The sequence below is a fragment of the Terrapene carolina genome, unplaced genomic scaffold (genome assembly GCF_002925995.2).
Source record: "Terrapene carolina triunguis isolate 2854851 unplaced genomic scaffold, T_m_triunguis-2.0 Scaffold113, whole genome shotgun sequence".
Lineage (NCBI taxonomy): Eukaryota > Metazoa > Chordata > Testudines > Emydidae > Terrapene > Terrapene triunguis.
This window is the reverse complement of record NW_020664464.1, coordinates 22,797,597-22,811,289: the sequence shown is the minus strand read 5'-3', so window position 1 is coordinate 22,811,289 and position 13,693 is coordinate 22,797,597. Positions and strand designations below refer to the sequence as shown.

Genomic DNA, 13,693 nt, shown 5'->3' with positions numbered 1-13,693 from the left:
CCCAGTGTAGACCAGTGTCTAGTGAAGATTATGGGAGTTGAATGAATTCATCTCCTGGCAGATATGGTCAGCACCTCTTTGGAGAATGTCTTAAAAATTACTCTTTGTTTAAATTTAGAAGATAATGAAAAAACAAACTCAAGACTAGACAAAAGAACTACTACTAATTGGCAATGCAAACAATTATTCCTTAGATGTAGATAATTATTTCTTTAGTCCTTCATACATAGTATTAGTATTTTTTTAAGTGAGAGAGCTATCTTAGACTCATCTGTCTTCCTCTAGTTTTAATGCCAGTTGGATGAACACATCTCTTGATAGGAGTGGGAATTATTAGTGATCCTCCTTTTCTTGTTTGCATCTAGAAGATGCTCATGATACCAGTAAGGGTTTCAGATATCCAGGCCACGTCTCAAAGAGTGATAGTTTACATAATTTCTCCTTTTTTTCTAAGCAACAAATACCAGCAAAGCATAGTCAGGAAAAGACTTGCTTGCACTTTTTGTGTGTGTTTTAAGTCAGTCCTCCTTCAGCTAAAACTAGAACAGGTATTGATTCTCAATTTATATTTTGCAATATAAATGGAGAATGAACACATGTCCTGTATAGTAATTGAGCTGGAGAGGGATTTAACATCCAAAATATTGATTAGAATCTGCTTACTTATGCACCATTGATTGTGAATTGCAGTTAATCCTCTTATCTGAAACACTGTGGTTTCTTTCTGTATGAAGTTGAGACTCGCATTCTAATAATTGTCTAACAGTGATTTCATGTTGCTTCTACATCAAACACACACACAATTTGCAAACTCAAGGTACCATCCTTTCTGGCATCCATCTTAACATAGCACTTTTTTTTTTTTGACATAGTAATTGGATGTAATGTGATTTTATTCAACACCTAGAGAAATATAAAGCGGGTTCTTAGGTCAAAGCTTCATGCTGCTCAAGCTAAAGCAGGACTGGCAGGTGTCAGTACCTATCCCTGTAAATAGTAGCTAGTGAGCTGTGAGCCATTTATCAAGTCTGTCTTCAAAGTTAGGTTAGAACTTGAGGAATATAAGGAGTCAGAGAATATAGGAAATTACACCATGGCAATCTGATGAAATATTAGTGAGATAAAAAGTGCCAGCTCAGTACTAATCTGGTACATATAATAGACCCTGAGACAAACATTCTGGAACATGCTTCCTCAAACAAAAGGCCAATTTAGATATTTTTTCCAGTGTTGGTTCCTGGCTATAATTTTCAGTAAGTGGTGTTCAGTGCATTAACCTGAACATGCTGTTTTCCCCTGACAGATAATTGTGATGATCAGCTGGTGTCTGCCTTACCTCAGTCTTCATTCAGCAGTTCATCAGAGCTGTCTAGCAGTCATAGTCCTGGCTTTGCAAGGCTTAATCGAAGAGATGGTGAGTCTATTTTCTATTGATTTCTGCTTAATTTCCTCATTTTTTCCAAAGCATTTTATTACATAGAAAAAAGTAAATGAGGGTCAGTGAGTATTTTCAACTTTATCTTGCATAGAATGTTGAAATGATAAAGAGTGAGCATATTTTTTTTAAAATATGTGTTTAAAGTTTTAGAAAAGATAGGATTTTTATCACTGGGAGTTAGACCATTGTGTCATATACAAGTATCGAGGAGAGCTGTGGACATAACTGCATACATACTACTGGAGGAGTTTCGGGAATTTCATTTAATACTAATAGTAGATGAAGCTGAATTGATTCAGAAAATCTATTTGGATAAGCATCCAAATGTTTGGATACTCGAATTCATGAAATTGGACTGGAAATCTCTCAAGAAAAGGCTTTTTCATTCGTTTTCTAGTATCTCTGTTTCTATCATTAACGTCAGTGGTGCCAGGATTACACTCCATAAGAACATTTCCAACACATCTGTTTTCATTCCTGGCAGATATAAGGAAGTGCAAAGGTATATATATCAATATGGAGGCAAGTGGATATCCATTGGTAATATATGTTACCTGGTTGAGAATATGGGTAATTGCTAGAGGTCACTGAAAAAATGATAATATTGTCATGAAAAGATTTATGAAAATTTGTTTTACTTTGTGGAAATTCAAAATTTTGATGAAAATTCAAATTTTTAATTTATTTGACCATTTAATAATGGCACCATATGCATTCACCTAACTTACACTAGAAGCTAATGACAAAAACCAACTACTGATATTTTGGGCCCTTTTTTTTTTTTTTAAGTGAAGGACAGCAGACGGTTGCACGTTAGGTGAGCATGCAATTGTGCATCTACATTTGCATGCAAAATACTAGGAATTATACAAGCAAACGTAGGTGTGCAAATATGTACTGAACTCTGGTCTCTTGTAATGACAGCATGTCCTTTATATCTACCCAATTTCCATACCTTATTCTTATATATGGTTTCCATATCAGATAGGTTAATTTCGGAATTAATGTATACAAATGGACTTTATGGTACATCTTATTGTTTAATTAAAATGCAGTTAAAATTAAAAATTGTTTTAGAAAAAACTTTGCTGAATTATGGCTGGAAGATTTATTTAATTTAGGTTGTAACAGAGGACTCAGCAAATATTTTCTTTAACTGCTATGTAACTAACTACAGTATAATGTTAAATGATTTATTGTGTCATGAAAAGGGAATTGTCTGAGAGAAGAGACATTTTTGTAATTACCATAAACATATTTTCTGTTGTTAACGACAAAAATCTATTAAAATACTTTGTGTGAAGGACAACTATTCTGAAGCTTTCTGACAGTATCTGTGACATGACGTGAATTCTTTGTCTAGAAAGAAAAATTAGTTAGACATTCATTCAAGGACATATCACTGTTGACATTGTGTACTAATTGCATATTAGTAATGACTAATTACACTCAAAATCCAAATTAAAAAATAAACATAAGTATTTAGGGCATTGAAGAGAGGAAAAACTTTGAAATACCAAGAAATTGCAGTAATCAGCCTCATTAGACATGTATCCAGGATCTTAGTCATTCTTGTCAATAATGCACTCAAGGCGATTTTTCTTTTTTTCCTGTGTGCCAAGGTGGTTCTTGATCTTACCATCAAAGTGCTACTGATGAGGGAGAACAAAACCCTTCAGAAAAGATTTTAGGCAGCAATAAAGTGGAATAATGCAAAGTGGAGTTATTGGTAAACAAAAGCCCATTGGCAGAAGTAGCTAAAAATATTTCTTTTTATAATTACTTTGTGGGGTCCAAACTCTTAGTTAAGCTACAAATATAAGTGGACATCAGAATTTTTTTATTGTTTCTAAACAAGATTGCCTCAAGCTTAGGACTAGACTGTGACTTGGACTACACTCATGTGCAAGTCTAAGGATGAAGTAAGAGCCCACGTTACACCCCTCTGTGATCTACCTGAACCTTGGGACCAGGTGCATAAGAGTAAGCAAGGCTACTCACCTGCTTACTCTCTTTCTGGAGCAGATGGGTAAGCAATGGGCAGTGTAGCTGAGCCAGTTTGGGGCAGGAGGTAGGAATTTTCTGCTGGTCTGTGCCTGTAGTAAATTACTACCCCTGGCAGCAAAGAATAAGCAGGGAAGAAACTGTGGCCCAGCTGTGTGCCTCTCTGAGTCTTCCAGGGCTACACCTGGGCAGTACCTTCTAGCCCTTAGTAATACAGCATTATTTCAGACACTGAAAAAAATTCTGGTTATTAAGAGGTACTCAAATGCATTCAACTCATGCTATCTATTTAATAAGAATTTGCATATATTGATAAGTATGTAAGATAAGCAGTAATAATACTGGATACTTTCAGAGAGCTTTCTATCCTTGGATCTCCATGGTACATTGGAACTCCTGTTGCACTCTGAAACTATTTATAGTGAAGTAGAATGATAGTCCCAAATTGCTTCATTACAACAATGTGTAAATTGTAAATTTGATTAGTGTGAACCTCCGCTTAGAATAAAGTTGTTAAAATAAAATGACTTCATTATAAGAGGGATCGACCGTATTCTGAAGTGTTCTTAAGGATGCTTACCTTAGGACCTTCTTTGCATTTCTTCGTGAGAAGATGGCAGGATTGTCTCAGTAAGGTGCACTCCCAAAAATGTTAATTCATTTAGCTATATCTCTTAAACTATGAAATCTATCAGCATCATAGTAGAATGCATTATTACTTTTTAAATTGCCTTTGCCTTCCTACTCCCTATTGTACTCAGGCATTAGTAATGATCATAGCTTTACCTCTGGCACCTTTCTATTACACATATATCCAAAGCAGTGGGTTGTCTAATTAGAAGATTGCTAGCTCTCTGCCTACTCGTTCTTTACCTCTGAGGGTCACAGTACCCAGCAGGATACAGATCTGAATGTCTTATTCATCCATCATGCTCAGATATTTTGTTTATGTAGTAGTTCATGACCAGACAACTTGATTACCCACCTTTACATGGCATGATCCAACTCTCCCTGGAGATGGAGGGGAAAAAAATCTGAAAATGCCCTCTCTAGCCTTCTATAAATTAGCTTTAATTTATGTTTCCTTTTTGAGTGCTGTAGGGATTCAGTGTCAAGGCCTGGGCCACTAGTGAATATTTTTTCCCACTAACAGGTTCACAATTTCTAGATCAGGATTTGACTTTTTTTTTAACTTCTGTGTGTACTTTTCAATGAACATTTCTGTAACAATATTGTGTAGGTGACCATATGAGGAAGATAATTTAATCAAGAAATATAAGTATATATTCATGAATGTGTGTGTTTGCAAGTTAGTATATTCACACAGGAAATGTTTGCCAAGCCAACCGGTACAGACTGGCCTTTTGGAGTTAGGAGTAAGGGGGCTGGGAGTCAGAGAGACTAGGAGAATGAGAAAGCCATTGATTTTTAAAAGGCAGCAACTCTGAATGGATAACATTCAGGAGAGATTAGATGGGATAGAAGAGTGGAAGCTGAAGCACCTGAAAAGTCTCTTTAATTAGGGACATTTTATACATGTTCCAGCCTGAGAACATGCAGGAAGTGTTTGCAGTTTGGCTAAGTATTGAGACAGGGATCAATGCTTGGGGACAATCATCTGTGATACAGCAGGGCCAGGGAGCAGTGGGAGAGTGGTCATATGGAGTGCCGGGAAGTGGGCTCAACCAGAGGTTCTGGAGGAGCTGGAAGAGGGGCTGCAATCTGGCACACTGCAGATAGACATGTGCCAGGGTATCCTTCACACCGCAAAAAGGGCAGACAGTGGGAAGAGGGGTGAACCATGCCAGGTACACGCCTGTGCTCACTGCTCCATGAAGGAGCCACCAGCTAATGTCCCCGGCGGGTCGTAGAACCAAGATGAAATACAAACTGGCCCACCGGGGTCCCTCACCCTCTGATGCTGGTTGAAGGTCCCGCCACTTGGTATCAGGGTGGGACATGAGGGTGGGGAAATGAAGAGTGTGGAGCACAAGCATGTAAAGATGGTCCCGTGGCGCGGTTTGGAAGTGAACTGGCTGCAAAGCATGCAACTGGCTTGGGGTACAAAGGGGTGGGGGCCGAGAGGGCTCATGGGGCAGAGGACTGACAACAAGATCCGGAGGGCCTGGGGTGAGGGGCGGGTGGGGGATACTCTCTCGCAGGACCCGCTTGAGGAAAGACCGAGAAGTAGGCAATAAGGCTGCCTCCATCTCCCGAAGTACGCGCCAGGGGGTGCCAAGGGCACAGAGCGCCATGCACCAGTCAAGTGCATAGGGATCCACCCAGTCCCCCCGGTCATAGTCCAGGAGGTCTCCGATCCTGAGGTGGGAGAGTAGTAGAGGGGAGATATATAAGCCCTAGGCTAATTAAGGCATGGTTCCCTGTAGACTAGGGAAGGTTCTACAGATTAATTGGAGTACCTGTAGTCAATTAAGGCTCTGTCAGGAACCTAATTAAAAAAAAAAGTGCTTCAGGCAGACAGTTTGTGCGAGGAAGGAGAGAGGACTGGAGTTTGGAGGTGTGTTGCTGAGAATTGAAAGACCAGAGGAAAGGAGACCCTGCCCCAGCAGGGAAGGGAGACTCCCTCCCCCAGCGTCAAGGACCGAGGGTAACCCTACCCAAGGGGGAAGAGGGTAAGAAACCCGCAGGGCTTAAGAGGGGCTGGGGCTCAGAGTGAGGAGCAAACTCAGACCCCTTCCCCGCTTCCCTCCTCTACCACTTTCCCGGGCCACTAGCTGGACCCTAGGCACCCCAAGGGCAAGAGGTGGCTTCCTAGCTCCATCCTCCCACCAAGAAAAGTGCGGGACTCGCCATACCAACATCGGCCATTTTGCCACATATCATATGGAATCGTCTCTACACAGCACAGGAACAGATATTCACAGGGATGCTGTTGCTAAATGGGTGCCAGCCGATGTGAACTAAAAAAGGCTGCTGACTGGGAGTAGGGCCATCACCCCTCTTGCTACCATCGGGAAGAACTGTGGGGCCAGCAAGCAGTAGCACAAGAAAGGGTCCACAGTAATGTCCACAGCAGCAGCTGCAAGGTGGTGGTGGAGGGGTTTATCTATGTAGCTGCTTCTCTTGTCACTGGAGTATCTGAATATCTATTTGAGGTCCTTGTTTTGGCAATATGTATTCAGCGGGTGCACAAAGGTGTGGATCTCTGCTGGGCACACATTGCACAAGAGAGAGAAGGCGCTTGTAGAACATGAACAGCTCCTATAAGGGGAGAGAAGATGCTGCTGCAGCAGCAGCAGCAAATCAAGAGGAACTACAAGAGACTTAGCCGTGTTAGTCTGGATCTGTAAAAAGCAACAGAGAGTCCTGTGGCACCTTTAAGACTAACAGATGTATTGGAGCATAAGCATCATGTGTCTGACGAAGTGGGTATTCACCCACGAACGCTTATGCTCCAATACATCTGTTAGTCTTAAAGGTGCCACAGGACTCTCTGTTGCTTTTTACAAGAGACTAATGCCAAACTCTAGGTAGCTAGAGGAAAATTGGTAGCAACTGACCGAGAAGCAAAAGAGCCCAACTGCAACCAGAAAGCTTGGTATCAAACTCATATCAACACCTATTTGACTAATGCCATGGAGAATGGGGCTGCTCTCCATGATGCTCTTCTTGTTTTGTATATGCTACAGTCTACATGTTGCTTTTGATAAGCAGGTTACCTTGATGATAGTTGGGCCAAAGAGGCAGATACTGCTATTTCCCTTGTTTCTCCTTGGATTCTCCTTCTGGTCATGGGCTATTGAAGTGGGTATTGTTACCTTTCCTGATGGAAGTAGACACCTATTGGAATGAGGCCACCCAGCATTATAATTTGTGGCTCAACCGAAAGAACAATATTACAGATGAAATGGCATGGGTATAATGCATGCCAGCATGGGTGCCTTAGTCAACCTATGCATCAAGATCGATGATCACTTGACAAAACACTGCCAAGAAAAAAGGTGTTTCTCCTGGTTCTGCCAGCCCTGCCAACTCTAGACTATGGCATCAAATTACACAGATTGCACAGTGATGTTTGAATATCAAAACTCACAATGAAAAGTTTACAAACAACTCATAGGCCAAAATATATTAGTAAAGCCCATTCGCCAAACAATTAAAAAGCGCAAACAAAAATGTAAAAACAAATGTGATCAATTTTCAGACAATAAGCAGTTAGAAGAAAGGTCCAAATCCAGCAAATTGTTTGCAATAAATAGTAACAAAAGAAAAGACAAAGGACAAATAAATACACTGGTTTTATAAACAAAGAGGTTGACAGTCCTCAGAAGACAATTAAAATGGGCTTACTTTTTCAATTTTATTAGCATGCAAATAAAATTCATTAAGACTGATATCTCACATTGATACAAGCTGTAAGAAAATGAAGGTAGAATGAAAATGATGCAATCTGATGGAAATCTTGGTGCTTTTATAAATTAACAGCAAATCTAAGTTGATCCAGCTAACAGCAAAGCTTGTACCTCTGTGACTTACCTGACTTGAATAGGTGAAATAAAAACAAAGAGATGATAGAATTCTTTAATGTTTGAATTGGGTTGAATAAATGAATGCTACAATAACTAATACATAATAGAGGCACAGGATGCTGCATATTAATGCACTGAGAGTGAGACATTCCTGTCCCCCTACCTTCACCCCCTCCCCCCCCAATTACTGGACTGACTAGTTCTTCAAAATAGAATAATCATCAATGATTTTTCAAAAGACTAACCTCAAACAGGCTTTAGTTTCATAATATAGCTTCAGCGTCTATATGCCAAATATTTTAAATATGCGCACTATGACATGAAAGCAAGTACTAGAGGCCTGATATGTAATCTTGACTCCATTGAAGTCAATGGGAGTTTTGCAAATGTGTAAATAATGGAAAAAAATCATTCACAAATGTGAACTAAAACTTAATTTCAGGTCCTCTTATTTGCACCCTTTTTATATACTTTTCATAATCATTTCTGGAAAAAAAGTTTTGTTCCTACGACTATTCCTGAAACATAATTTTCAACTCCACAGCCAAAATCCATTGAGTAACTTAAAATGCGTTTCAGCTAGAACTGATTAGTTTAGAATTTTATTTGTGAGGTTAGTAAAGGAGGATAAATGACAGTGCAGAGAAGAAGAGGAGAATCAGGGCTATACAGAGAGTTAGTTTATTACCTGCTTGTGCCAATTTCATAGCAGTTGTAAAGGGCAAGACTCTCACAGAATTTGCAGGTTGGAAAAGGCAGATGATGAGTTTAAGGTGGGCACTTCGGCTCACTGTAGGAATGGAGTGGAGGAGGTTCCTTGTGAACAGGGACCAGGGAGTTTGCTTCAAAGGTAGCAGCATCTGCCTGTACAGCAGCTGGTAGGACTCCATTCATCCACAATTCTACATCTTTCAAGTGTTACCTTGGAAATCCTTTGGGGCTGTTTCTCTACCTACAGCTTGACTTCACAGAATGAGAAGAGGAGAGCTGGGAGCAGGGCACGTGGGGTCTGAAGGAGGGTTTCTGTCAGTTAAGATAGATTACTCAAATGTCCATAAAAATGAACACGAAAGGACCATGAATAAGATCAAATCAAAATAAATTTTCAAATCTGAATGAAAGTTGTTTATGCTATTGCTTGAGCTGTACTCTAACGTAGTACCAAACCTCTTAAAGTACACCATTTTAACACAAATTCTACAATCAAACCCCAAACCAAAACAGTAAAATCCTGAACCCCGTAATTGACAGCCTGGAAACAAACAGTTACAGGATTTTAACAGACCATTGAAATCAATGGGAATTAAGCATTATGCAGTTTCGAAAATCTCACTTAAGGGTATGTCTATAAGAACAGCACTGCAGCTGTATTGGTACAGCTGCACCACTGCAGCTCATCTGTTGGAATAAAAAAACCCACCTCCATGTGTGGCATAAGTTTTATGTCAGCAGGAGAAGCTCCTCTGCCGACATAGCACTGTGCATGCAAACGCTTATGTCGGTGTAACTTATGTAATTCAGGGCAGTGGTATATTCACATTCCTGAGCAACATAATTTTGCCGACATAGGCTGTAGTGTTGACATAGCCTTAGTGACTATCTGCATCTTTAGGCACCTAAATATCTTTGTAAATCTGGCCCTAAATCACTTCTCAAAAATGGGATTTAAGAGATTAAGTAATTTAGGCATTTTTGAAAATTTTACCCTCCATAAAAGTAGTATGCTCGCTGTGTCCCAGTCAACTACCATTTGATGTGCAACTAAATGTAAATTAAATGTTTACATCCTCTTGAAATGGACTTTGTCCTTCATGGTGCTACATGACAGATTAGAAATAAAACACTCTACAATTCCCTTGTGTACCAGTCACAGTTATTAATTTATATAGTGTACATATAATTACACAGAATTAAATTTTATAAATTGCTGCATATACATCACACTTCATTAGACTCCTTAAATTATTTTCCAAGGGAAAAACTCCTAGTTGTAACCTAGTTCAGGTCGAACGATAATGAGTTGAGGGGTTTTGAAGTGAGACTTCCAGCTAGTGAAAACCACATCACTCAGCAGTTTGGGACACATTTAATTGGTCTCTAGACAACATAAAGAACAAAAGTCTCTGTCCACCACTCAAATGTCATTTTTGAGAGAGAGAGAGAGAGAGAGAGAGACCTGAAATAATTAATTTATGTTTAGGACAAACAGTTCTCAGTTAAGAATCCAGTTTCAGGTTTAGACTCTTTGCAAGGTGTTATGGATGGGGTGAGGGAGGAAGAGAACAATTAATATTAGATTATGAAGAATACGGAAGAAGGAAACAGAAAAGTGGAGCAAAATAAGATGAAAGGGATAGAAAAGGAAGCATAAGCAGATGTAGTATGATTTTTAAAAATATTTTATACAAAGTATTTATTGTAACATATAACTGTTTTATAGAATTTATAATTGCATGCTGTGACACTTTAAGACAGAAACCTCCAGGCCCATTTCCCTCCAGAACTGCCGTGAACAATGGGATTTGCAGTAAAGCCATCCTTGTTTCTTTAGGAACACTAGTACTTCAAAGTTGGCTGAGAAGGTTGTTTAATTGACAACCAGACAGATTGTAGTGAATGCAGTGAGTGGAAAGTGTAGGGTAGAGAAAGCAGTGGATGATTGGTGCTATACAGAGCAACAGAAGGAAGTGCACTTAAGGCCTTGTATACATCAGTGGTTCTCAACCCGGGGTATGCACACCCTTGGGGTTATGCAGAGGTCTTCCAGTGGGTACATCAACTCATCTAGACATTTGCCTAGTTTTACAACAGGCTACATAAAAAACACTAGCGAAGTGAGTACAAACTAAAATTTCATACATACAATTACTTAATTATACTGCTCTATATACTATATACTATACACTGAAATGTAAGTACAATATTTATATTCCAATTGATTTATTTCATAATTATATGGTAAAATGATAAAGCAAGCAATTTTTCAGTAATAGTGCGCTGTGACACTTTATTTTTATGTCTGATATGGTAAGCAAGTTGATTTTAAGTGAGGTGAAACTTGTGGGTACGCAAGACAAATCAGAAAGAGGTACAGTAGTCTGGAAAGGTTGAGAGCCACTGGTATACATTGTAGATTAGCCCCATTTACAACTATTGGTGACTAGCCACTGGTGCAGCTGCAGTAATATAAACTTCTAGTGTAGAAAACAAGCCACGGTTTGCGTGAATTAGAGCTCACTTTTGATTGGAACCAGGGTAAACTGCCCCAATGTGAATTACAGTTTATAGTGGTTTACCTTGTCTACAACAGAGGCTTGCACTGGTGCAGCTACTCTCGTGGCTGATCTTGATGGCTGAAATTAAGGCAAATCTTCAGTGTAGACAAGGTCTAAGTAGAACTAGTACACCTCTACCCCGATATAACGCAACCCGATACAACATGGGTTCGCATACAACGCGGTAAAGCTCTGACACGCTGCTCTGAGCAGCTTGTTAAGGGTGCCATGCCAGGCTGGGACCAAAGGGTTGGATAAGAGTCAGAGGGTCTCGGGGGCGGTCAGGGGCTTTCCCCTCCCCCCCCCCAGGGTCCCGGAGGCAGGAGCTGTGGGGGGCAATTTTGGGAGCCCCGCAGTCCCAGAGTGGCCCAGGGGATTAGCGGGGGGCCGGGAGCAGCCTGCTCCGCTTCCCTCACCCTGGCCCCAGGCTTGTCGCTCGGGGGAGGGGGCTTGGGGGAAGAGATCCCCCCTCCACACTCACCGGCAGTGGCGGAAGTGGAACAGCCCGGCCCCAGCACACTCTACTCTGCCAGCTCCCAGCTGCGGTGCTCCGCTTCCCGACGCAGGTGAGTACGGGGGGGCATCCTCTCCCCAACCTCCCCACACTCTCCGGCGGCGGAAAGCGGAGCACCACGGCTAGGATGTGGCAGAGTGGAGCAGGCTGGGGCCATGTTGCTCCGCTTCCCACTGCTGCCGGTGAGTGCCTGTCAGGGGGCGAGGTGTGTGGATAGGGGTCGGAGCAGTCAGGGGACAGGGAGCAGGGGGGTTGGGTAGGGGGTGGGGTCCTGGGGGTGATTAGGGACAGGGGTCTCTGGAGGGGGCGGTCAGGGAACCAGAAACAGGGTGGGCCAAAGCAAGTTCGATATAATGCGGTCTCACCTGTAACGCGGTGAGATTTTTTTGTCTCCCGAGGACCGCGTTATATTGGGGTAGAGGTGTAATATCAAAAGTATTGGGAGGTTCAAAGGCTGAACAAGTGAAATGTCAGTTAAGATTTTTCATACAAAAATAGTCAGATTGACATATTGGTGCATGGTGAGGACTTCAAGAGAAGCAGAACTAATCTGAGTGGCATCAGTAGCATTTTTCAGCAAAACACTTAAACACTTGCATAACTTTAAGCATACCATAGTCCCATTGACTAGATTGGGATCTATATCAGGTGTTCAAGCGTATGTGCGCGCGCAGACACAATTGGAGTCCCAAGTGTTGCCTATTGCAAGAACAGAAAGTGACAAAATTGGAATTAGTGGCTAGGGTACAATCCAGAGCCTGTTGAAGTCAATGAAAGGATTCTCATTTACTTCAATTGGCTTTGGTTTGGAGCCTTAAAAAACAACTCTCTTGTGATAGTTGATTTTTAAGGGCTACAAATGATATTGAAAACTGAAAATAAGATATAGTGAAATAAGACTGTTGAAACTTTGTTAAATTAAAGAGCAGAATCTCTTTAATTTCAGTAATGGTAGGAAGACCCATTGCAAATGTCTAAATTTTGCAAATGAACACTTACGTGAATCAATACAATAATACAAGAAAAGTACATTACCAAATATACAAAAAGGTACGTTGTTCAATTATTTTCACAGTTATAATTCAGTTTTAATTATTTATTTAATTATTTCTGTTTAAACATTCTCTGGTATATTTTGTATTTTTTATAAGATAGTGGTGTATAAACTTGCCCTCCAGAATTCTGACATTATTCTTTTTGAAATCCTCTTTCAAAATGACAATCTCCCTATATAAACAGAAAGATCGGCCTGGGCTATTCATATATTCTGTCTTGTTTCTTAAAAAACATCAATAATTATATTTTAAAAATCCATTGTGAGGAAGCAATTTCACCAGCTCTGAGAAGCATTTTCTACTTATGCTCATATAACTAGTTTCTATGTCATTTCACATGGCCAGCTGCTTGAGTCTGATATAAACCTGATTTTGAAATTGGTAGGCTTAAAAGAATAGTCATGTAACAACAACTCAGGAAGAACCAAGGAATGAAATGACCCATTAAAGCTATATATTTCACAGCTCAATGCACTATTTACTGTGCTTCCTAAAATGATTGTTTCAACCACTGGGGAACTAGAGATGGCTTTGACTCTCTTTTTATATTAAAAAAAACAAAACTGGAAAAGGTTTTCCCGAAGATATTGAGACATTTTCACCATTTAAACTCTCCCAAGATGGAGTGACTAGTAATACATAAACATTTTTAAGTTAAGTCATCACTTGTGGAAGAATATTTGGAAATATATGAAAAGGAATCTTGGTATTTCAGTTTCTTAAATAGGGATCTCTGTCCTCAGCCTTACATTACCTGTGCAATTTAATTACCCCCCGCACACACACACATTCACCCCAGCACTACCACCAGTACATGTGCATTATGATAAGTCTTTAATTACATGATCACATACTAGTCTTTCCATAGGACCTCTGCCTCATTCAGTGCACAGGATGGACCTATCTGGGGATGAACT

At 40.3% G+C, this 13,693-nt stretch overlaps 1 protein-coding gene across 1 annotated transcript in view; it reads left to right on the top strand.

Annotated features, from left to right (window-relative positions):
- LOC112112200 (contactin-associated protein-like 4) overlaps positions 1-13,693 on the top strand; it is a 308,184-nt gene that overhangs the window by 46,880 nt on the left and 247,611 nt on the right. Inside the window, exon 2 of the mRNA XM_024208012.2 lies at positions 1,304-1,414. Coding sequence (XP_024063780.1) covers positions 1,304-1,414 — 111 coding nt within the window. The remainder of the gene's footprint in view (positions 1-1,303; positions 1,415-13,693) is intronic.